The sequence below is a fragment of the Bombyx mandarina genome, chromosome 21, assembly GCF_030267445.1.
Source record: "Bombyx mandarina strain Sakado chromosome 21, ASM3026744v2".
Taxonomy (NCBI): Eukaryota; Metazoa; Arthropoda; class Insecta; order Lepidoptera; family Bombycidae; genus Bombyx; species Bombyx mandarina.
Window position 1 is genome coordinate 2,432,721 of NC_143227.1, and position 26,877 is coordinate 2,459,597.

General features: G+C 36.1%; 1 protein-coding gene across 2 annotated transcripts; it reads right to left on the minus strand.

Annotated features, from left to right (window-relative positions):
* Nucleotides 1-299: 299 nt before the first annotated feature.
* LOC114244269 (testisin) lies at nucleotides 300-25,799 on the minus strand. 2 transcript variants are annotated; one of them, XM_028176030.2, is made up of 10 exons: nucleotides 25,544-25,799; nucleotides 19,387-19,451; nucleotides 17,002-17,052; nucleotides 13,541-13,772; nucleotides 12,461-12,597; nucleotides 6,815-6,994; nucleotides 2,754-2,831; nucleotides 2,256-2,475; nucleotides 1,629-1,792; nucleotides 300-593 (listed from the first exon to the last, which is right to left on the minus strand). In XM_028176030.2, the coding sequence occupies exons 1-10, from the start codon at nucleotides 25,590-25,592 to the stop codon at nucleotides 375-377; spliced, it is 1,395 nt and encodes a 464-aa protein (XP_028031831.2). In that variant the 5' UTR covers nucleotides 25,593-25,799; the 3' UTR covers nucleotides 300-374. The 2 variants fall into 2 exon arrangements, with proteins under 2 accessions (XP_028031831.2, XP_089592289.1); XM_089736163.1 differs by lacking the exon at nucleotides 25,544-25,799 and adding an exon at nucleotides 23,257-23,386.
* Between the last annotated feature and the right edge of the window lie 1,078 nt (nucleotides 25,800-26,877).

Genomic DNA, 26,877 nt, shown 5'->3' on the forward strand with positions numbered 1-26,877 from the left:
TGGAATATTGAATTTAAAAAAAACATAAAAAAAGTGGTGAAGCAATAGCTTTACATGTTGTTTCTCTTTAGAGAGCAACTCAATAGAAAAAAACTAGGCTAAACTGTATTTTGATGTAAAATAATACATTATATATATACCATTCCTTTAGTATAATACGTCAACACACTAGATGTATACTCGTAGTATATAGATATAATATAACATAATATAACAAGCATTCGTTCACATTTTATTTTTACTGGGCAAGTTAATCGATAATGCGCCTTAACAAATTCGTTAATGGAATCGAATAATAATTTTCTTAATTGTTCATTTTTATTAACATAAAAGTAGGGGAGAATCAATCGAATAGTTCAAATTTATTGTTCTGATTAAACTGGTTTAATGTATTGCGGAACATATTGTCTCGTGTTTGGGGGCCAAACTGTATCTTCAATCCACTTGATGAAACTAGACACCCTCGTGAAGACACCAGGTAGGTCTTTACGCCCGCATCCAACTCCGAACGATGTTACTCCAACAACATAGTACATATGGTATGGTTTAGGAGAGTTTTGGAGCATTTTCTGCAGTGGACCCCCTGAATCACCCTGGAAAAGATATATTAATACTTTAAAATATTATATTTGATTCGAAATTAAAATAGGTTACAATAATAACAAATAATAATAAAAAAAAACAGGAAAATAAAAACATTGCGTCCGAAAATAACAAACAAGAAGAAAAATAAACAATTCATTTTCTAAATAAATGATTTCAATGAAATTTTTATCTTAGATATAATAAAACGTTTGTCTGTAAATATTTACATACATAGTGTGGGCATCAATCATAATAAAAAACTAATTGTTCCACATTCAATGAACTTAAGTTAAAGCTGTCTCTTGTCTCAACGGACCAACTGATGCTGACCACTCACCGTTGCTCCTGGACGTCAGCAATACCAAGGAAATAGCCAAAGACATTTTATCACAGGTGACTCGTCTCAAATTTCCTATTAAGCAGAACATCTGTCTGCCCATAGACGGTCACAGCTAGACAAAGCCAGTCTTTGTGAGAGGCCTATCTGCCCTAGGTATAAATTGCAAGGTTAAACTGGCAGTAGGCAGTGCACGTTGCTCATAGAACATCACGAATGGAATTCAATTTCTAAGCCGTAAAGTAAAAAAAATGTCTGGATTAGAATTGTGGATGAGGGCAATTATATGGATGATATTTGTCCTGAGGGCAGGTATTGCGTATTGGTTAATAAGAGGTTACAGGATCATGACTTATAAAGCATAAGTCGTTGTCCAAGGGTGATGTACCGCTTTGGTCTGTTCAGGACTCTTAATATTACAAGTTCCAGCTTATACAATATTAAATTAATGTCCGCAACAAAAATACTGAGTCTTACTGGAAACTGAACTCAGATTCCGTGATACAGCAGAGGGTCATTCGTAATTAATAGCTTGTTGAGCATTTTTTCTTGTGTGTTTACGCTAAGAGTTTTCAAAACACTACTTTGTTATTTAATTTTCAGTAATCCATAGGAATGTTTTAGTGTGCATTTGCTAGTCTTAAGAAGAGCAGTATAATTTTTATGTGGTACTTGAAGATTATCAGCAACTACAATTGACATATACCTGACAAGAGTCTACTCCTCCTTCCAGTTTTCCTGCACAAAATTGATTTTCCCACAATCCGCACCAGTTTCTACTATGATGTTTGGACAACAATTCATCACAAACTTTCGAATCTATGAGATCCAAATCTGCAGCTTGGAGTTCGGGGGATATTTTATTGTCGTCTAAAATATTGAATAATATGATAATTATTTTGATTCGGGAAAAAAGTATTCAATCAATCATCAGGCAAGTAAATCAAATTTTCAACTAATTTATTTATCAAGTCATTTCTAAATGGCTGTTAACAATTAAAAAGGTTTTTTCATTAAGACTCCATTATCTTCATGTTGCCACTTTCTCAAAAGCCTTTCTCCTTGCTAAGTAGAGCGACTGCACATTAATAGCCTTGAAACTAAGTTTAACTACACACACGCTTTAGGTAGACCGTTCCTTGGCTATACTCCAGGTTTTGTTGATTCTCACGAACGATGGTAGCCATTACGATCAAGGAAATCATCTTGTCTACTTATTATTACTATTATTACAATAAAAGATGGAAGTACCTCCAGTCTGTTAACTATTTAACACCAACCAGGCAAAGAAGCTGCGTGGTTGATTTTATTAGAATTGAAATAAAATACACACCTTCTCGTACCACACCCCAACCGGTACCCACAAAACTCTTTCCTAGTTTATCAAGATTAGGTTCAGTCCAGAGACAGGCTGGATATAAAGTAGGAGTGTACGTTACTTCTTTTTTTAATTCTACTAGGGCAATATCAAAATATTTTTCAGGAGATTTGTAATTAGGATGCACTATTATTTGCTTGATTTCGAAATCAATTCCTTGCTCCAAGGCGAAAATCTGAAAAAAATGAGACATTAGCTAAATATTGTGGATGACCGAAAAATCGAAGGTCATACAAGTGAACGCAGTATCGCAAATTCTTGTTTACGAGTTAATATCGTAATGTTCAGTTCCATTATTTTATCTCTTTCAATTGTTATAATCAATAAAAGAGAGAGTGAGTATACAAAAGTCTTTGTTTACTGAATTATAGCTTTAATATCAATCTTACACGTATTGATCGTGCGGATTGGAACACAATATTCTAAGTTAGATTAAGCTTTATGCCAACTTACCGCAACAGGATTTTCCATGAAAGAAGTGTTTTTGCGACCTTGCTCATTAGGGTACACGAAGCTGGTGAGGCCTACAAACTGTAACCATCGCAAATATATCGTCATATGGGAATGTTGATAGTTTAGTTTAAAATTTGTATAAATTAACTTAAATTAACTTAAGTGAGGCTTTTTAAAGGAAATCGTGGTCTCAAAATTCATATCAGTCGAAAACACCCAACAAATGATCACTTAACATCTCATTCCTGTAACCCTTCCTCAAATCACACCACAGTTCCTCCTTCACACCCTATAACTTCTCCGTCACAACCAGATGAACCTTTTTGGGGAAAAAATTCAGAGCTAAAAAAGAACGTTCCAGTTCTTAAACGAATTCCCCGTGGTGCAAGGATTGCAGCATCACAATCGTTATCAAATTTGATCAAAAACGTTATAGTACAGAATTCTGTTTCGGCCTGGGAGCGTCTCCTTCTTTTTCCATACAGAATTTTACACATTAGGCCTAACAAAAATATTAAAATGACTATAACACAAACAATCAAAGATAATTGTGTGCATATATCTCTAGCAATGATTTCAATAGTTATTCATTCATTTTGTCAACCAAAAAATCCCATTCTGAGACCACATTTTTTAGAAAAGTTGAAACTAGACTCGGTTATGGTGATATAAGGGGTGCTGCAAAACTTTTGTTTTCAACTGATGTAATAGCACCTGATACATCCGATACTTTTCAAGCTCTCGAAAGTAAACACCCAGATCCGTCATAGAGGCGACCATAGAGGATGTTGCTAATGCTCTTGCATCTTTTCAGAGTGGTTCTGCTGGCGGGCTTGATAGCCTAACTCCACAGCACCTTAAAGATCTAACTAGTGGCAGCTGTGGCGCCGTCGGCCAGTCGCTTTTAAAAGGCTTAAAAGATTTAATTAATTTTATGCTTTCGGGCAAAGCCAATGATAAAATCATTGACATTCTCTATGGTACAAAGTTATGTGCTCTAAATAAGAAAGATGGGGGAGTAAGACCAATTGCCGTGGGCAAGGTATATCGCCGTCTGGCAGCCAAAATCTGTTGCAAGAAAAACATGGAAAAATTAAAACAATACTTCCAACCAGTGCAATTAGGTTTTGGTTCGCGAGGCGGCTGTGAGGCTGCTGTCCACGCTTTAAGGACTTTTCTCCATGAGCAAAGTCGACATAAAAAAAAATATTTTTAAAAGAAAAATTTCATGAAATTTGTCTCCAAATTAATTTAATGTGAAATGTGAAATGTTTGTTTCAAATGATAAAATTTCGTTACCAATTTAGAGAAAATTAAGAATTATTAATTTTATTTATTTATTAATTTAGAATTATTTTTGTTCCGTTTGGGGTAGAAACTTTGGGCCCCTGGGGCCCATCTGCTAAAAGCTTTTTTAAGGACCTTAAAAAAAACTATTTGATGCCTCGGGAGACCAGAAAGCCGGTACGTATTTTGCACAAAGAATTAGCATTGCTATCCAGCGTGGAAATGCTGCCAGCCTTCTGGGAACGCTGCCAACTGGCGGTGAGCTAACGCAGATTTTCTATTTATAAGTAGCTTTATATAAAACTAGCGACTCGCCCTCGCTTAGCTTCAGAAACATTAAAACACACATGAAACAAAAAAAAAAAAAAAAAGTAGCCTATGTTCATCAGGGACAATGTCGGCTTCTAATGGAAAAATAATTTTTCAATCGGTCCAGTAGTTTCGGAGCCTATTCGAAACAAACAAACAAACAAATCTTTCCTCTTTATAATATTAGTATAGATAGCAATTTTTATACTGTATTGTAATTTTTACTTATATGTAAGTAAATTATAAAAAAATTAAGATTAAAGTGTTTCTACAATACAAAAAAATACTTAAAATTAATAATACCAAAACTCGTAGAAGTTTTTTTGTATATCGGTTTATCCATAAAGATTTCAAATCAAATCAAAAAAAAATTTTTATGCAACATAAATGGAAGTACACACTTGTTGAACGTCAAAAAGAACTACCACCAATTCACAAAAACTAGCCTCCGTCCTGAGAAGAACTGGCAAGAAACTCAGCGGGCATGTCTTTTTTTTAAAAAAAATCAGTTTTTTTAAAAATACATATTCATTTTTATAAGATTTATTATAACGTAACATTTATTGCAATATTGAAATGTCAGGAGCGAGCAACTCATTCCCACTTTGTGCAATCTACTAGATAATCATTGACTTTATAGTAAGCTTTATTGCACAGACGTTCTTTAATAGTTTTCTTAAACCCATGTTTGTAGGTTCTGAACATCTTGTGGGATTTTGTTGTACAGGCGCACATACAAATACCCGAATGAATTTCGTATCTTATGTAACCTAGTCATCGGCACATCAAGCTTGTGTTTACGAACATACATCAAATTTTCAAAAATGTACTGGGATGCCATACTAAGAACTTTAATTTCTTTAAATTTTGCCCTCAGGGATTGTTATAAATAGCACGTATAGCTCTTTTCTGCAGAATAAATATCATTTCTACATCGGCCGCATTGCCGCCATGCTCGCATGATGCCCGAATGCGCATTTAAACCCATCACCGTCAATGGTGTGACAAAATATTATGTACAACAATTTAACTTGTGGTAGAACCTCTTGTGAGTCCACACGGGTAGGTACCACCGCCCTGCCTATTTCTGCCGTGAAGCAGTAATGCGTTTCGGTTTGAAGGGTGGGGTAGCCGCTGTAACTATTCTGAGACCTTAGAACTTATATCTCAAGATGGGTGGTGCATTTACGTTGTAGATGTCTATGGGCTCCAGTAACCACTTAACACCAGGTGGGCTGTGAGCTCGTCCAACCATCTAAGCAATAAAAAAAAAATTAATCCATTAGCTGTAGATGCCGCAGATAAGATAGGTATATGTTTCAAACATTGTACATTATATGCTTTTTGTATATTCGTTGTCTCGGAATGCATGACTGCTTCGAGGCAAGATGGTTGTATTACTAGCTTGTGCTTTCAACTACCATTATTAAACTTAACATATCGACTGGTCATGTCGACATATCGATTGCAACTTTACAGGAAAGTCATTTATATAATAATATAATAAAAATTTGGAAAAAATATCATAACAATAAATAATAGTTTAAAAAAACTAACAAAATACGCTTTTATAGAAAATCCAACTAAAAAATAGAAAATAAATTTTAATAAATTTATATTAAAAATAGTGTAAGAAAAAATGATTTTATTGTAAAAAAAGTGTGGGGTGCATGGTATCAGAAGTTATAAATATTTTATGAAGAGATATGAGTAGAGTTTTTTCATATTTTTTTTTTGAATTGTCATCGGTCCTTAATGAGTATACCAAATTTCGAGTTAATCCGACGTTTTGAAGGGAGTCAAAATCATGTTCAAAGATTCCGTTACATACTAAGATACGTCTGAAGCTAATAAAAGCGTATTAAAAAAACTTCTTTCGCTATTTCAATGGAGAAAATCTAATTGAAGTTCAATTAAAAACATTGAACTGTTGAACAAAAATAGATGTTGTGTATTATCCAAAATGTCGTTTAAGGCAAACAGCCTTTTACCACTCGATATAATATATTCACTGAAGAGTTAAGAAGGAGGGGTACAAAAAGAGGTAGGGCTATTATTGCAATATAAATTTATAATATGGTTTTGTTGGAAGGATCACATATCCATACATATCTTCAGAATCTATACTGATATATAAGACTAGTGGTTTTTACGAATGTTCCATTATAACTACTGAACCATGCATCCGATTGACTTGAAACTTGGTATCCATGTAGAAAATACATGTACTTAATGGATAGGCTAATATTTATATGAGTGTTGGACTCCCTACACCAGTTTCGGAGCGTTAATGATGAGAATCTTTGTGGGGGTGAGAAATAATAATGTTAATTTTAAATGCCCAGCGAAGCGGACGGGTACAGCTAGTAATAGTCTAAATGTTAATGTAGACCTTAACTTTAATGCAGTATCCATAAGTAATTTTAAAATATGAGATATCGATCAGAGAGTTCTTCTATTCTTACCGTAGGTCCTAGGTTTTTGATCCCAACTCTAACAATCTGCGGAACCGGATCAGCAAGTTCTGTGTCAGTTTCTGAGGCTCGTGAACAATGCGCTGCGGTTAGCACGAACTTGTGACTGATCAGCGTACTGCCGCACTTGAATGCCCATGTATTCAGCCAGGTCTTCCATCCAAGAGCAGCCTGATTACACAATGACCTAGTTATATTTATCTAGCCCAATAAAGATCAATAGTTTACTATAGACAATAAATTATAATATTTTCAATCTATACTTCACCTAGTCTTGCAATAAATACTGAGACAAAGGAAAAAAAAATCTATTGCAAATAACATGATGCCATACTTTTGTGAAAAAGGTATCAAAACATCGGCACAAGTGTATCAAGATACCATTCTTGAGAAGGTAGTGAAGCCCCTTAACAACACCATGTTCAATAATCAAGAATGGTCCTTCCAGCAAGACTCGGCGTAAGGTCATAAAGCTCACTCTACGCAGTCTTGGTTGGAAACGAACATTTCGGACTTCATCAGAGCTGAAGACTGGCCGTCGTCTATAGACTATAAAGTAAACACATAAATCTGGTTTATTTCAGTAATCGTTTTTAAAATTGATTTTATTATAAGCCATGGGGGGGAGTCGGTGATAAGTATTAGTGGGATGGGTTCTGCCAGTGAACCCATACCTAAAAAATGCTAATCTGCTTGCGTACGCCTGGATGTGTGGAACCAGGCTATTAGGCGCGCACCGACAAGTGCTTCATATACATCCTCGCCATCACATTTCATTGATGATGGGCCCACATACCTACATCTTTGTGGGTCGTCCCCTCCGGAAATGCTATGTTCCCGTACGAGTTCCGCACATTTCATTTACCTCGGGAACATAGTAGCTAAATATGAAGTCCGAAAGCGAGGCTTCGGCGCTATAACCGAATAAGCTGGCTCGGGGAGTTAACCCTTAAAAAAAAAACTAAACTACATGGAAGCAAGACTTAAAGAGAAATTACCCCAAGAGGGTAACGGCGATGCCGGAGAATCCGTCCCTGAGCTTAGCTCAGGCTGCCCCGCGTATTCTGGGGGGGGCAAAGTAGTGCTGTCTGTGGAAAAACCAACAAAAACTTTGACCCAACAGTTATTTCACCCGGGTCTTTTTAATCGCCAACGATCCGCGTCACTGGGTGATGCCAGAGAACTAATTAAAAAACACAATGACAAACAACAAGAAAAAGTCAACGAGCAGGAAAACAATGTGACTGATTTACATAATCCAAATATCCCATGGCAACGAATGCCAAACCAAAAAAGGAACCGTTCTCCTGAGGAAAATTCGCTTTCTAAATCTAATGAAGCCAAAAGGTTACATACAAGAAACCAACTGATCAGCCAAAACAGAGACATTACTGAATCTACAAGTAGACAAAGTCCAGAAATAGAAACAAGTAATCGTTACTCAATATTAGATATTGAAGCTGATGACTCGGCTCTACAAAAGAAGACCCCCAAACCGCCACCCCTTATACTATATGGTATTGAAGACCTTGCCAAATTAACAGAATTAATAGAACAAGTGTTGGAAAAGAATGACTACACCTTTAAAGTATCATCTAAAGACCAACTCATCATATCCTCTGCCACAATTGACAAGTATAAAATCCTTATAGAGCATATCAGAGCTAGAGGGCTAATAGGCCATACATTCACACGAAAGGATCAAAAATGTATGCGGATAGTAATCAAACATCTACACTTTAGCACACCTAAAGATGCCATCATTGATGCAATAGAGAAGACAGGTAACAAAGTACAAGGAGAGATCGTCACTGCACGAAAACCTGGCACCAAAGAACCATTAAATACATTTTTTGTCAATGTAGCATCCCATGAAAATAATAAACGTGTCAAAGATATAAAATTCATTTACCACCAAAAAGTAAAAATAGAAGACCCGAAACGAAATACAACTATAGTACAGTGTACAAGATGTCAACAATATGGGCACAGCAAAAATTATTGTATGCGCCCATATAGATGCGTAAAATGTGCTGGTCCACATAAGACAACATTGTGCACTATAGACAAAAATACCCCAGCTGTGTGCACTCTCTGCTCAGGAAGTCATCCTGCTAGTTACAAAGGATGTATGGTATACAAAGAAATTCTTACAAGGAAGAAAATGGCTAATAAACCTAACACGAAATACAAAATCAATTCTCTTGCTACAAAAGATCCAACAGTATATAACGATACCCAAATAGAAACTGAAAAAGAAAGAAAAGTAAAAACCACCAAACAGCATGCTACTGTTCAAGAAAGTTTAAAACAATACAGTGAGGTTGTTAAAAAAGGTCTTGAAAATTCATCTCTCAGGAATCATACTTATGATCCAATCAAATATAAAAAAGATACGCAGGATCATCAGATATCATGGCCTTTAGATAACAGTACAGAAACACAGAGATCAGATACATACATAAATAGACATCAGCCAAGAACACAAAAACCTATGACAAAATACAACGATGACAATATGTCACAGAGAACACAATTAAAAAAAATAGATAGCGACAATGACACTCGAGAGCAAATACTTATGTTAGAAAAGGTCATAACAAAACAATCTGAAAGAATTGACCAACTTATAACACAGCTAAACACAATGATGAACCTTATCATTACACTCGTGAGTAAAGCTCCATAATGTTCTCGTTGCGCATCGCTACCTGGAATATCAATGGATTGGCGCCAAATAAGCAGGAGCTAGAAATTTTGCTCAAGCTTAATAAAATAGACATTGCGCTAATATCAGAAACTCATCTTAATGACAATAGAACAATTTTGATAGATAACTATAGTGTATATAACACAAATCATCCTGATGGAACTTCACATGGAGGAACCGCCGTTCTTATTAAAAATAACATAAGGCATAATGTACACAGTGCTTTTCGAGAGGAATGGCTTCAAGCTACTACTATAACTATAAACGAAAAGTTTGGGCCTATTAACATCAGTGCTATCTACTGTCCACCAAAACACAATCCTAAGCAAGATATGTTTAATAAATTCTTCAACACTTTGGGCAATAAATTTATAAGCGGAGGTGATTGGAACTGCAAGAATACATTCTGGGGATCACGGTTGACAACTACTAAGGGACGTGAAGTGAAAAAAAGTGCTGATTATTGCAAGCTAACAATCCTTGGAACAGGTGAACCTACCTACTGGCCAACAGATACAAATAGACTTCCAGATCTGGTGGACTTTTTTATAATAAAGGGTCTTTCATATGTATATTTTGAAGTTGAGTCATCACTTGATTCTGTGTCGGATCACACTCCTGTCATAGCAACATTTAGCATCTCACCTATACAAAAAGAACAAAAAGAAGTACTATATAATTATAAAACAGACTGGAACTCATTCAGCGATTATCTAGAGGAAGAAATTAAACTTAGTGTTAAACTTAAAACAGAAGAAGATATAGATGAGGCAACATTTTATATCCAAAACCTCATTCAAGTGGCTGCGTGGCATTGCACTCCAAAATTAAGCGATCATACTGTTAGTAATAATATACCTATGGAAATACGCTACAAACTTCAAGTAAAGAGAAAGCTAAGAAGGCAACTCCACATGACAAGATCCGATACAGACAAAAAAGAATTTAATAAAATCTCAAGAGAACTAAAAGAACTAATCAATGAATCTGTCAACTCAGCATTTTATCATAAAATATCAGGGCTCTCAGCATACAAGAAGGACAATTATTCTTTATGGAAAATCACCAAAAACTTCAAAAAACCTAAAAGCCATATTCCACCAATGAGGAAATCGCCAACCGACCCTTGGGCCAAGAGTACAACTGAAAAAGCTGAGCTATTTGCAAATTACTTATATGAAATATTTACCCCTAACCTATCACCAATGGAGGACTATGAAAAAGAAGTTGATGTCATGATTAATAGTGACCAGCAGCTATCCCTGCCACTCAAATCCGTCACCCCCAGGGAACTTACGCAATGTATACAGTCTCTTACAAATAAAAAAGCTCCTGGTTTTGATTTAATAACTGGTGAGGTACTTAAAAAATTGCCCAAAAAAGTAATAATATTTTTAACAATGTTATTCAATGCTATCGTCAGAGTACATTATTACCCAAAACTCTGGCAAATAGCACAAGTCTGCATGGTTATAAAGCCTGGAAAACCAGCGTCAGATCCAAGTTCATATAGGCCCATAAGTCTTCTACCTGTGTTGTCTAAGGTGTTTGAAACGGTATTTCTAAAAAGACTGAAGCCGCTTCTTGACCAGGAAAAGATTATACCGGATCATCAGTTTGGATTTCGGGCGAAGCATTCTACTGTCGAACAAGTACACAGAGTAGTTCCTAAAATTCGACAATCTTTAGAAAAGAAGGAATACTGTTCTGCGGCATTTATTGACATCAAGCAAGCTTTCGATAAAGTCTGGCATAAGGGATTACTATATAAATTGAAAACCCTCCTACCGAATTCTTTTTTCATGCTCCTGAGATCCTACTTAAAACACAGAAAATTCCAAGTCAAATTTGGAGAGGACTGTTCGAAGCTGTATAATATTAACGCCTCCGTACCCCAGGGATCAGTGCTTGGTCCGGTCCTGTTTTCTATCTATACTGCAGACCTGCCTCAATCCCAAGATGTTGTAACTGCGACTTACGCTGACGATACAGCTTGTCTGGCAAGTGACATAGATCCACATAATGCATCATTACAACTACAAGTACAGCTTGACAAAGTGGATGCTTGGCTGCAGAGATGGCGATTAAAACCTAGTGTAACTAAGTCAACGCAGGTAACATTCACCCTTCGGAAAGGTGTCTGTGGCCCTGTTTACATGGAAGGTAAAGCTTTACCAAATGCCGACTCTGTGAAATACTTGGGATTACACCTAGACAGAAGATTAATCTGGGCGAACCATATAAAAGCAAAAAAACGAGAAGCGAACTTGCAATTTCTCTCTTTGAATTGGTTACTGGGACGCCAGTCTCCACTGTCACTAAGTAACAAACTCCTGGTCTACAAAGCGATTATAAAACCTGTCTGGACTTATAGAATAGAACTGTGGGGTTCCGCTAGCAACTCGAATATCGAGATCTTACAGAGATTCCAGAACATTGCTCTTAGAACTATCTCAAACGCGCATTGGTTTGTAAGAAATAGTGAGATTCACGAATACTTAGAAATGCCGACTGTTCGAGAGGAAGTCAACAAGAACAGCAAGAGATGTAAGGAAAGACTAAATGAGCACTCAAATGAATTGGCAAGGTGCCTGCTAGACACAACTGGAGATGTGAAACGTTTAAAAAGATGGCAAATTTTAGACTTAGACCAAAGATACTAAATCTACTGCTGTAATTGATGACATTTAATGTAATGTCATCCACAACTCGAACTTCTTGGAACACATCTGATTATGGCTATAGAGCGGATTGCAGATAAATATAAAGAAAAAAAAAAAAAAAAAATTATAAGCCATGAGGTTTCGTTCTCCTTTCTGTGAATTTTATCAAATTGTGTTTCGCAGGTATTTCGGGTATATATGGTCAGTTTAAATTTTCATTGAAAATGATGCCGTCACAATATATGCTAATAGCAATTAGCTCACCATATGCGGGAATTCTCCTAGATATGTGTCCCTACCACCGACGTAGTAGCGGATGTTGTAAGCTTTGAATTCGCATTCTCTCACCAGATATTGCTGAGTGTTTGTTGCCTCAGCAAACCAATAATTTTCTCTGCATCCTGTAATGAAAAAATAAATGTCGCCAATTAAATATCAACAAGACTGAAGCTAACTGTCTCAGTTCTAAGATCTGGTAGAGCTGTGAAGCAATATTTTTTAACAATTAGACACGTGGAGGTTTAAGGGCAATATTTATTTTCTAACGGATCAGTAGACGCATAAAATTAAATAATATTTTACATACTCAACATTCTTTTAAAGTAATGTAAAAATAAATTTGTTTTGCATATTTTCACAATTCCTGAGTATTTTAAATTTCAAAATCTCCACACCAAAATACTTATTCGAAAAGCATCGGAGACTGAACTATAATAAATAATAGTTTTAAAAAACGAACAAAATACGCTTTTATAGTAAATCCAATTAAAAATAGAAAACAAATTTTAATAAATTTGAATTTAAAATAGTGAGAGAAAAAAAAAATATTGTAAAAAGGCGTGTGGGGTGCTTTTCAGGATATTATCAAAATAATTCTTCTACTCATATCTGTTCATAAAATATTTATAACTACTTGTACCATGCACCCCACGGTTTATGTTTAATTCAAATTTATTAAAATTTATATTCTATTTTTTAGTTGAATTTTCTATAAAAGCGTATTTTGTTAGTTTTATTAAACAATTATTTATTTTTCATTTTTTAGTTTAATCTCAATTTTCTCAATTATTTTTTATATTTGACTGTCATCGGTCCTTAATAAGTGTACCAAATTTCGAGTTAATGTGACGTTTTAAAGGGGGTCAAAATCATGTTCAAAGATTCCGTTACATACTAACATACATACGTCTGAAGCTAATAAAAGCGTATTAATAAATTCGCCAACCAGTCGACAACTCTGTGAAGTTAGTTTAATCACAATTTCTCCCGTGATCTATGTTTGTTTAATGTGACTAAGCTAATCAAGCTTACTTCAAAAGTCTCTTGTTGAGTAATCATACTCACGGACGTCACTGTACGGTCGGTTATTCTGTCGGTAATCTGGCATTACCAAAGTTTCCAATTCTGAAATACATTTCTTATAAATCAAGTCTTGCGGTGTAAGCGTAACATTTGGTGACGCTGTGCCCTCTGCCATTATTAAAGGCTGGCTGGAGACCATCGTGGACGCGCTTGGAGTAGAACGAACCGGAAATACAGCTTGTGCTGCATTTGTACCTTCTGAATTTGGAATTATCTGTAAAGGAAAACGTTAAGGAGCATTTTTTAAACAATTAGCTTTTTTTATTGTAAATAACTACGATGCCAGCATTCAGAAAATGTATTTATTTTAATTTATTAGAGTAATTGAAGTATTAAAATTATAACGGAAATTTAGTTTTGTTGTTATATCTTTTATTTTTAATTTTATTGCTTAGATGGGTGGACGAGCTCACAGCCCACCTGGTGTTAAGTGGTTACTGGAGCCCATAGACATCCACAACGTAAATGCGCCACCCACCTTTAGATACAAGTTCTAAGGTCTCAAGTATAGTAACGACGGCTGCCCCACCCTTCAAACCGAAACGCATTACTGCTTCACGGCAGAAATAGGCGGGGTGGTGGTACCCAGCCGCGCGGACTCACAAGAGGTCCTACCATCAGTAACAGTAATCTTATGACAAGCATAATTTATGTACGAGCTATGCACACTAAGCCTAAATTGCAATTTAAAAAAACAATAAAACTTAAATGCACACACATGCTACTCAGTACATACTGCTTTAATTTTTTAAAGTTTATATGTTGTATATTGAATCAATTTATAAGTAATCTACACTAATGTTTTGAGAAAGTTTTTTGTTACCTCTTTTTTTATTGCTTAGATATGTGGACGAGCTCACAGTCCACCCAGTGTTAAGTGGATACTGGAGCCCATAGACATCTACAACGTAAATGCGCCACACACCTTGAGGTATAAGTTCTAAAGTCTCAAGTATAGTTACAACGGCTGCCCCACCTTTCAAACCGAAACGCATTACTGCTTTAGGGCAGAAATAGGCGGGGCGGTGGTACCTCGGTGGTACCTTAACATCGCAAAATATTGTACAATGTATTGGCGCCAAAATGAGAAAACTCAATGAGCAATCATATAAAAATGACAGATTCCAAATTCAAATGTAATATTTTGTTTATTTTTAATTTTAACAGTATTTATGGCCAGACTAAGTATACTTATATTATAAAGAGGAAATATTTGTTTATTGGTTTGTATTGAATAGGCTCTGAAACTATTGAACCGATTTGAAAAATTATTTCACTGCTTGGAAGCTACACTATTTTCGAGTGACATAGGCTGTAATCTTTTTTGAAAAAAAATAGGGATCTTTACTAATACTCCAATGATGTAACACAAGGTGTAAAAAACTGGCTAAAATATTCTTTACATCACGTGCCCTGTGAAAATATTGATGACAGAATAAAATAGTGTACTAGGACTTTGTAGAACACATTATTATTTACAAAAAGTGTCGCGACTGAATATGTCTATAATAGTTAAGCCGCAATAAATGTTATTTTATTGAAAAAAATAAAACAACGTCAAATACCGTTGAAATTTTTGTTAAGGACCTGAGCGGAGCCGGAGCGGGCCGCTAGTCTATACTAATATTATAAAGAGGAAATATTTGTTTGTTTGTTTGTATTGAATAGGCTCCGAAAGTACTGAACCGATTTAAAAAAATCTTTCACTGTTTGAAAGCTACACTATTCCCGAGTGACATAGGCTATAATTTTTTTTTTGACAGGGGGAAAGTGGGCAAAATCCGACTTCAGTGATGGTTTGGTGGGGTATTAGCTATGAAGGAGTGACTGGGCCATACTTTTGTGAAAAAGGTATCAAAACATCGGCACAAGTGTATCAAGATACCATTCTTTAGAAGGTAGTGAAGCCCCTTAACAACACCATGTTCAATAATCAAGAATGGTCCTTCCAGCAAGACTCGGCGCCAGGTCATAAAGCTCGCTCTACGCAGTCTTGGTTGAAAACGAACGTTTCGGACTTCATCAGAGCTGAAGACTGGCTGTCGTCTAGTCTCGATCTTAATCCGCTGGATTATGATTTATGGTCAGTTTTCGAGAGTACGGCTTGCTCTAAGCGCCGTGATAATTTGGAGTCCCTAAAACAATCCGTACGATTGGCAGTGAAAAAATTTCTAATGGAAAGAGTGCGTGCTTCTATTGATAGCTGGCTTCAACCGTTAAAGGACTGTATTGCAGCCAAATGGAGACCACTTCGAATAAGCTTTTTATACTTTAAATTGTTTTATATTTATGTATTAAACTAACACACTATAAAAGTAATAAATGCTATTTACAATAGTTTTTTTTTTTCCTTTGTCTCAGCATTTATGGCAAGACTTACGTACATATATAGATAGTCTGTGGTTAAATTGAGAATAGATTAATATTGTTTGCCTTTAATATTATTTGTCTATAGTGTAGTTTTGGCGGAATTTGTGATTATAGAAGTACATAATAATATAATAAGTCTTTGACAATAGAATCATAATAATGTTCAAACCTATACATAATTTCAATTAATTATAGTCGAATTTCGACTACCAGGGGACCACTAGTATTATAAAAACACAGAAAAACATTTTATGTGTTCTCTATATTAAAAAAATGAACTGAACTTAATAAACATTCAATGTTTATTAGCGCTCAACATAGCATTGTTTATTAAATTCGCAGTCAGTATAAGCAGACTAGCTAATGGCATTTCGGTGAATAAAGGATTCAATATAATTGAGCTCTCGTTATAACATGGTAGACAATGTAGGTAGGTTAGGTACACGTGTGGTCTCACTGAATTTATCTCATAAAAAGTAGTCACCAGAATATAATAATAATAATAATATACTAATATTTTCTTTCATGCAAATAATAGGTTACATACGCATTTCAAGTATGAAGAAGAAATTATAAAGAAAAAAAGAAAAAAAAGAAAAGAAGAAAAAAAAAATAGTGATGCTGTTAACACTTATTTACCCCTTTCTCCTTCCTCCTCTCATCCCTCCTCCCTCCCTCTCCTTCGTTTAAAAAATTTTAAATGAAGATAATGCTTTTAAAAAGTTTATAGTGTGTAAATATAAAAGTTTGTTTACATGAACCCTCCTCAAATGAAGGTGAAGGCCTCCTCTCCTCTAAAGAATACCATGTATCTTTCTTTCTTCGTGACTTCACAAAGTCACCAGAATTCTTCTTCTTCTCAGTCGTACACTCCTGTCGGAGTGGTCGTGGCTACGCATGCCTTAATGTTTGGTTGCGGTTTTTGAGAGACTTCTCCATCTCTCTCTATTTGTGGCGGTAAGTGTACACTCAGTAAGGGAACACTTCGTAGATAACTTAACCAAGTCTGTCCACCTTGTGGATGATCGGGCGCGAGAGCGTCACCAGAATATGCAACGACAAATAATACTCACTCTATCTGCAGTCGGACTTTTGGTAGTACTCCAGATCCAATCGTCTTCTGCCTGAAATAAACATAACAGTAAAGCAGTGATGCATTTCTGTTTGAAGGGTGGGGCAGCCGTTGTGACTATACTGCGACCTTAGAACCCATGTCTCAAGGTGGGTGGCGGCATTTACGTTTTAGATGTCTATGGGCTCCGGTAACCATTTAACATAAGGTGGGCTGTGAGCTCGTCCATCCATCTAAGCAATAAAACAACAAAAAAAACCTTTATTAATCAACCATGAAACCTTAATAAAGTTTAACCTGTGAGTGGAGTTTTGCTATACTTTGTCATAAATATTATTATTACGTATAGGGTCAATAAAAGTTCTTTTAGAAATAATAACCTATACGCTTTCATAAAAGAAAAGTTAAAACAATATTTGGTAAGTTATACGTGGGTACTCAATCAATGAAACGTAAAAATTGAGTTCATGTTTTGTAAGCCTGCAATGGTGGTGATTGTGGTGAGTTAATGGCAGGAGAATTCATCCACTCAATTATTTACATGTACATTTAATCTAAGTAAATTTCGTGATGAAGGAATAACATTGTGAAATAGAACTGGTGGTAGGACCTCTTGTGAGTCCGCACGGGTAGGTACCACCACCTTGCCTATTTCTGCCGTGAAGGAGGCGTTTCGGTTTAAAGGGTAGGGCCGCCGTTGTAACTACACTGAGACCTTAGAACTTATATCTCAAGGTGGGTGGCGCATTTACATTGTAGATGGGCTCCAGTAACCACTTAACCAGATAGGCTGTGAGCTCGCCCACCCATCTAAGCAATAAAAAAAAACCATCATCGTCGTCATTTCTGTCGAGCACCAGTTATGCGTCTGGTTCGTGGTGGAACAGTTGCTTTAGAAACAAATTGAAATTTTGATGCTATGTCTCTAGGTCAGAGGCGGCTTTCTCGATACCAACTAATGGACCATGGTCTCTTGTCTGTCAGAAGCAGCAGGAGGAGACCGGAGGTCGAAATGAGAGTGTATCTTCTAAATTTAATGTAATTTTATGACAAATAAAAAAGTCACGTGCCGTTTTGAACAAAAATCGCGGATATTTGGCACTTCTTCATAAAAGAAATACGCGTGCACATTTAAGTTACGACCAATAATAATAATAATAATGTAATGAAACAAGTTTGGTAAAAGGAAAACGTCAGACTTATTTGGACGGCTTAACGAAAATCAATCTTCGACGTCACGATCTTAATACATCAATCTGTTTTTTTTTAAATTTCAATGTACGTAAGTAGTAGGTAGAGTGCTATTTTGTTCGCTTCATTTGTTAATATGTAAAAATCTTGGAGGTTAGTTCAGAAATTTCTCGTTTTTACCACCGCACCGCCCGCCACCGGAGTAGAGTTCATCCATATTACCTGGAGCCACTGCGGTCATCCACAGTGCGCTTCCAGAGATCTTTTTTGCCACGTACCATCCGGCTATGGACATTCCATAGCTCCCCTCCACGGTGTTTCCCGCGCGCTATGACATGTCCTTCTTCAAACGAGGCTTATGGAGAGTATTAAGCGGTAGGCAGCGGCTTGGCTCTGCCCCTGGCATTGCTGAAGTCCATGGGCGACGGTAACCACTCACCATCAGGTGGGCCGTATGGTCGTCTGCCTACAAGGGCAATAAAAAAAAAATTGTAAAGATTTTTTACTGGCCAAATGAAGAATACGACCCAAGTCATGCTCTGTGGTCATAGTTACGCGTGAATAGCCGTATTGTTAGGGTCAGCAGTCAGTTACTGTCTACACTCTACATATTGTCGTATTTGCTGGTAGCTTTGCATGCGATACCATTGAAAGGATCTGAGGGTTTTTTTTTATTGCTCAGATGGGTGGACGAGCTCACAGCCCACCTGGTGTTAAGTGGTTACTGGAGCCCATAGACATCCACAACGTAAATGCGCCACCCACTGTTAAGAATAAGTTCTAAGGTCTCAAGTATAGTTACAACGGCTGCCCCACCCTTCAAACCGAAACGTATTACTGCTTCACGGCAGAAATAGGCAGGATGGTGGTACCCACCCGCGCGGACTCACAAGAGGTCCTACCACCAGTAATTACGCAAATTATAATTTTGCGGGTTTCATTTTTATTACACGATGTTATTCCTTCACCGTGGAAGTCAATCGTGAACATTTGTTGAGTACGTATTTCATTAGAAAAATTGGTACCCGCCTGAGATTCGAACACCGGTGCATCGCTCAACACGATTGCACCGGACGTCTTATCCGTTAGGCCACGACGACTTCAGCTGGTAGCGTAGCCACAAGTAGTCAATGGTAAACTTTTTTTTGAGTTTTGGGTCAATAGCGTTAACATCAAGTCAAAGGAATCAACTTACAATTTTTCTTCTCGTCCGCTTCTTCAAAGTTAAAAGGTTTCCAGATTGTTCAATAGTTGTGCACACTGGAAATTTGAACGTTCTGATTTAAGAAGTCAAACTTTACAAGAGAAAACATACAAATAACTCTACAGCATTTTTACGTGTACTTATCTTTAAAAATGAACTTAAAGTACCTAATATTTAACAAATCTCTATTAAATAAAATAAAATAATAAAAAAACAAATCCAGATTGCTAAGATTTCTAGGATTTATAGCATAACCAAATACCCCTTTTAAATATTTTTTATTGATAACGAGCTGACCCGGCAGGCTCGTAGCGCCTCAATCGATAAATAAAATACCTAAACTTTTGTACAAAATAAAACTTACAACAAACAACAGGAATCCGTCCGTCGGGGGACACATTAAAGGAAAAACAAAATTGTTATTTTTTATTTAATTCCGAGCATTTTCATATTTATCTACTTTTTAAACCTTCTCTGGACTTCCACAAATAATTCAAGACCAAAATTAACCAAATCGGTCGAGCCGTTCTCGAGTTTTAGCGAGACTAACGAACGGCAATTCATTTATATATATATAGATAATTAAGGATAGGACAAATGAATGTATAATTACATATGTATTTCTGATCGCTCGATGACCTCCGTATCATAATTGGCGATTTACAAACCAGAATCGATATGTAGAATAAATAAAAACAATATGCGTTTTATTTATTTTGTCTTTATGAACAGACGCGCGCGAGGACATCTGGTATATAGCGACGACCGGAGTTCATGGCCAGATAACCCAATGTGTGTCTTGCCACCCGTCATGAGATCTGAGATCGCAATCTCAATTATATTAGATACTAACTGACCCGGCACGCTTCGCAGTGCCTCAATCGATAAATAAAAGACCTAAACTTTTGTATAAAATAACCTTAAAACAAAGAAAAGGAATCCGTGTGACGCGGGACACATCAAAGGAAAAACAAAATTGTTTGTTTTTATTTAATTCCGAGCATTTTCATATTTATCTACCTTTTGAACCTTCTCTGGACTTCCACAAGTAATTCAAGACCAAAATCAGCCAAATCGGTCCAGCCGTTCTCGAGTTTTAGCGTGACTAACAAACAGCAATTCATTTTTATATATATAGAAGATAGATAGATAGATTAAAAACATGAAAAGTAGTACAGGTAGATTCCCTATGCAACCATTTTTTTTATTGCTCTTGTAGGCAGACGAGCACACGGCCCACCTGATGGTGAGTGGTTATCGTCGCTCATGGACCTCAGCGATGCCAAGGGCAGAGTCAAGCCGCTGCCTACCGTTAAATACTCTCCATAAGCTTCGTTTGAAGATAGACCATTTTCATTTTACACTACTGGTCATTTGAACCGGTAATTTAAAGCAACTAGTGGTCCCTCGGTAGGCGAAATTCGACTATAATTAATTGAAATTATAAGTTTGTACACTATTATAATTCTATTGTCAAAGACTATTATACTTCTATAATGAATTAATGACAGATTTCGCCAAGAGTACAGTTTAGACAAATATTAATAAAGACAAACAATATTAATCTATTCTCAATTTGTCCATAGACTATAAGCAATAAGTAAAGTTTGACAATAAACAAATAGTATGCGTGCGCGTGTGTGTCAAATACATGGTAGTGTGTGTAATTTTTTTTTTATTGACTTAATGTATTACTAATGCATTATTAAAAAAAAAAAAACATTCTGCACCTCCTACTCTATATTCTTTATAAGTGTGGGAAATTTCATACTCCTCCGTCTGCGAAATTTTCCTAAAATAGGATACAAAGTTTTTGCTTCACGTATTAATATATTAGTCGACTATTATCAAAGGCGGCAATCTGACTTTTGGACAATGATTGGTAAATCAGAAAAACGAATTATTGACTTTGTATTCCATTGGCAGTCACAAAACTCTTCGGAACGACATCTTAGATAAATAACAGGTTAACTATTAACCTTTATTTAATGCAGGTTTTGAACCGTATTCTTTGAAGGAGACGATTATATTCAAATAAATCTGTATTGACATATCAATAAATTTTTTTTGTCCAAATGCACAGATTGCCACCTTTGATAATAGACGACTCATATAGATTATTTCTAAATTCGGTTGAATTTTGTGTTTTGTTTCCTACATTGGCATATTTCTTATCAATATCATCATGGAACACGAGGTCCGTCGCGGTAGCAATGCCGCATAAACGGCTCACAACATTAATGACGAGTATGGAGTGAATACTACAAACGTTCGACTCGTTATTAATTTGAACGCTTCCAATATGAAGATTTTATTTTTAACTACCCGGCAGACTCCGTAGTGCTTCAATCGATAAATAAAAGACCTAAACTTTTGTATAAAATAAACTTAAAACAAACAAAGGAATCCGTCCGACCGTCCTGGTCTTCTGGTCGTATATCTATCGTTTCAGTCTTTCATATTGGGTATCCAATTTCGTTTTCCTGATAGTTCTTTTAATGCTTTCCTTGCTCCGCCTGTTTTCTGGATACATTTTTCCAGTTTTTCTAACCTAAATTTTTGTCTTTATTTCCTCATATTGATGTTTATTTGTTTGCTAATTACTGCTATTTTCTTTCCTAGACCTTTATTTTATTAGATGTTGAGAAAAGGTTAGCTCGATCTTCTAGTAGCTTAGCTGCTTTGTTTTATCTGATAGCCATGATATTTAATTCTTTCTAGTATCCGAAGCTTTTTCTGGGGCCTTTTCATTTATAGTTTCTTGTAGTTTTTTTTTTTTTGTTTTTTTTTTTTTTTTTTTTTTTTTTTTTTTTTTTTTTTTTTTTTTTATGATTGAAAGTTTACTGGTGGCCCGAAGGCCTTTCCAGTTTCACCAGGACAGGTGGGCGAGCAAAGGCTCAGCCAAGAGGGGTGGGATTTGCTAACAACTGCCCGAGCGCCTCCGAAGGAGACCTAACAACTCAAGAGCAATTGTTTCGCGAATGAATCTACTACCGGATCGGAATCGCGACCCGCTGAGAAGATCCGGCGAGAAACTCAGCGGGCTGATGCATGGGTTAGGTTGCACGTCGACCTCTTTGTCGAGTTCGACGAGTACGGTTACCGGAGTCCCTAAGCCTGCCCCTAGTATTAGAGCTGAAGGCATCTAATGCAAAGGTTATTGGATCTGATGGATCCGTAAGGACGTGTCTAGGGCGTCGACGGTGACTGGCTCCTGCATGATCAGGATTCGGGGAGTAGTCAGCGGCGGCAACGATAAGGCGATTATCAGTTTCTTGTAGTTTGTTGTATGTGTCTTGTATGTGTAAGTCTTTTGTGTTTTCTATGAAGTTTATTAGCTTTTCTTTAAATCTACTGACATTCAAGTTTGTGGTTTTGTTTGTTAGATTTGCTTTAAAAGGTCTTTTCTTAGAGGTGTTTAGTTTTAGCTTGGCATGACAGGTCTATAGTTGCTGTTAAAGTTTAAATCTATACTAATATTATAAAGAGGAAAGATTTGTTTGTTTGTTTGTTTCGAATAGGCTCCGAAACTACTGGACCGATTTGAAAAATTCTTTTTCCATTAGAAGCCGACATTGTCCCTGATGAACATAGGCTACTTTTTTTATTTTTTTTTTTATTTTTTTTTTTTGCTTTCATGTGTGTTTTAATGTTTCCGAAGCGAAGCGAGGGCGGGTCGCTAGTTATTTATAATTCGACAGTCTTGAAAAGCCGTACTTCGGTTCGAGAGAATATAATCTATCTCATTTTTGTAACGACCGTCTGGAGATATCCACGTCCACCTGTTCCTTGGTCGATTTTTATAATAGCTGTTCAATATTTTCAGATTATTGTCGTATGCTAAGTGAATCAATTTCTCACCGTTTCGTGTCCTCTTTCCTGTACTGTATGGCCCCAGCACTATATCTTCACCGTGTACTCTGTATCCTGTTTGCGCATTAAAGTCTCCCATCCCTATGAGGTTGCTGCATGAATAAGTTTTTATTGTTTTTGTTAGCTGCAAATAGAAAGAGTCGATTTCTGTGCTGGTCTCTTGTTCTGTCGGGTAGTAGATTTGCACTATGGACCACATTTCGTCTAAAGGTGGTAACTTTAAATTTAATAGAATGATTCGCTCTGATATGCCTATGAATTCATCTATACCTTTTTTTAATTCTTTTTTCACTAAGAAACCTACGCCGTATTGGCCCGGTGTGTAACCGTTGCGATAAAAAGTAAATTCATCGAAGTCTTCTATTTTTTCTCCTAAACGTCTCACTTCACGTAAGCCAACGATAGACCAGTTTATATTATCTAATGCGAACACAAGTTCTGTCAATTTTTCTTCTGATCGTAGTGAAAGTGTATTTATTATACGTAACAATGTGTATGGTGCTAATCCGATGGCGGGGTTTCTTGAATAGTTTTTGTGTTGAGTTGGGCAGATTATTTGGAGGGTAGTAGTCATCTTCCCCCACGGTGACTAGCCGGCTTGGGGGGTTTATCTTCAATGTTGATTTATATAAGGAGCTTATTTTTCTTTTTGTTTTGTTCCAGGTGCCTATGTTAGTTCCTGGTTTTTTGGGATCTCCGATAAAGAAGATGACCTTCCTCGTGCTATATAATTAAAAATATTAGGTTTGATTATTTCTTTTGAACCGGTATTAGTCGGGTTTCTTCCTGACACTTTGTTTGTGTTCGACTTCTTTTGTGATGACCAATTTGGTGAACCAGACTGATCTCTTTTCTTTTTTGTCTCGGCCGGTCTCGTATGGTTTCTTTACTACCAATTTGTCGTGCTTCAAATATGCGATGTTTCCCTTCTTTCGCTCTTCTTCTACTTTCGGTTGTGATTGTTTCCTCGTTTCAAGGACGCTTTTTGAATAGTCTTCTTTTACGTAGATGCCTTGTGGAAGGTTAGGTTTGTTTTTGAGTATAAGATTATTTTTCCGTGTAGTCGTAAAGGTCTCCATTATCGGGCGGCTTTTAGTGGATGACGCACCGATTCTATAAATATTACTTACTTCTTGACAGTCCAGAGGGGTGCCTGCTTCTACGATAATCTTCATTATGTATTCTACAAGATCTATTGCTCTGTTTCCATTTTCTTTGACACCGAAAAAGACTAAATCATTCTTTCGTTTATCTTTATCCAAATAGCTTTTGTTCTAATTCAGAACCTTTTAATTTGAGGTTGTTATTCTCTTTAGTAAGCGATTCTAATTTTTCATTTAATACCTCCGTAACATTTATTGTGACTGTGTGTATTAGTTATTATTAGAGTTTGTTGATTTAGCTTCTTTTCTAATTTTAACCACAATATCTCCATATTTTTATCGAATTTCCAGGGTAATTTGGATTTGTGAAAATGGTAACAGCAAATGATAGAATTTATAATTTTGATGCTTGCCACACTATTGAATATTTCGCTGTCATTCGGTTATTCTTCTTAGTTTATGAATATGGCTGATCTAATTTCCTTGTTGATGATTTTCCTCACTTAGTTGTGCACACTTCGATCAAATTTGACGACGGAGAAACTGATTTCGCGCTACTACTTCTATATATTTGAACTTCTTGTTAATGTTCCCGTGAAATAAACACTTATTTGTTCTCGTATGTCACTTATTTGCACTGTTTTGTAATTATTTTTAGAATAAATCTCTCGAAGAAATCACATAAGAATCTCGATATGTGTTCACTGTTATGCAACCAGATCCGGAAAAATAATAATTAAATGAATGTATGCAATGTAAAAAAATTACTAATTTTATCTAAACTGAACGGGAAATTCGTAGGTAAAGAACTAATGTTAACGGTAGCAGATCAGGGTTTGATTTAGCCCCGGCAATGTTTAAGTAGATTGGAAAATACGCATTAACTTCGGCAGTCACGAATTCATACAGTATACATACCGTACGAAATTACAGTAAAAAAGAAAACAGATTCCTATAAAACAAAATGAATATATCATCAATGTTTATGCCTTATTTAAAATTTAAAGTTATGCCTTAAAAACTAAAGATAAGATCTTTATACAATTTAAATGCGACCACACGAGAACAACCAGCTATCAAATAAAAAAGAGAATAATCGAAATCACATAAAAAAAAGAGTTGAATCATAAACTTTTTCCTTATTCGAAGTCGGTTAAGAATAAAACACTTACCGGTAAACGACATCAAAATAAACGCGAACAAGTAATTATTATTCCTCATAATTGATAGGCAATTGCTTAAATTATAATATTATTATTTGTTTATTTCTCGTATTTGTTTTTATTAACGAACACTACGTACACGTGTTGGCTCGATATCTTGGTGTTACGGACTAAAGGAAGTGTGTATTATAAACCTGTTTCTGTTTTTTTGAGTAGCGCTAAAAGTCTTTTCAAATTATCCTCTTCGCCTCATTCTTTTTAATCACGGCAGGAAAATTAGTCTGCGGCTTAAAGACAGCTGTTGCTCGTGCCTCTGTCAATAACGATGTCAATAAATGTAAAACAGGCTGTTGACCTCGAACATTCAAGCAATTTATTACTTAAAGATCTCTATATGTAATAATGTAATAATAGTAATAATCGGCGACGCATCGCAGACAGTCATCTAGTTTAAATTATAATTCCTTGTACTAAAGGGGCCAGAGATCTATATATACACTACTAATATACTTTTCAATATAAACATATATATTGGATACTCAGGTAAGTAATTAATAAGCTTGCTCACAAATTTTCGCCTCAAGTGGGAAATGAAACCATGACCCCTGGTAGAGCTAGCTGTCAGGGGCGCTGCGTCACAAAGTCAGCGAATAAAATGACAAACTCACGACCCACTTGGAGTTAAATAGCAGCCCCACCCTTCAAATCGGAACGCGTTATTAGTCGGTGGCAGATATAGGAGAGGTGTTGGTATCTATTCGGCGGGCTTTTTGTTTCCTCTTCATTCATCTTCATTCTCTCCTTCATTCCAAAGCGGGATGGTACGTGGCGGAAAAGATCTTTGGAAAGGCAATGTCGATGAACGCAGTGGTTCTAGAGAATATGGATGAACTCTGCTCCGGTGGCGGGAGGTGTGATGGTAAAAAGAAGATGAGGGGATCATCTCGAATAATTCCTCAGAGCATTCCCCATGGAACATATGGCTTTTAAGTCACCCAGTTAGATATATGATGTGAATAGCTTCGTTCAAGATCATCACAGCGTGAAACGGAACGCATATCCTTATTTTTTATATTATCTGTGAATTTTTAACTTAATCACGACATAGGCGCCTTTTTTTCAAACAATTTATTTAATTATTATTGTCGGACTAAAAGTATATCACATTAGTTCCTCAAACCGACTTATTATTTGTCCCGAGCGTGGACAAGCTTTCAGATATTATTCTTTCGGATTTGAGATTCGACGTAGCTTAATTTTTCGTCGAAGTGAATGGGTTGCTGTTTCTCTTACAAGACCGATAGACTCTGATCATATAAGATCTTATGGTGCTATTCTTTAGT

Bases quoted from the DNA above. Each gene is read 5' to 3' on its own strand.
- LOC114244269 (XM_089736163.1), bottom strand. From the start codon at position 23,347: ATGGGAGACTTTAATGCGCAAACAGGATACAGAGTACACGGTGAAGAT. The intron at 2,832-6,814 runs GTAAGAATAGAA...CGATGGTTACAG, and splicing joins TCAAAAACCTAGGACCTACG to TTTGTAGGCCTCACCAGCTT. The intron at 594-1,628 runs GTATATGTCAAT...TATCTTTTCCAG, and splicing joins GAGGAGTAGACTCTTGTCAG to GGTGATTCAGGGGGTCCACT.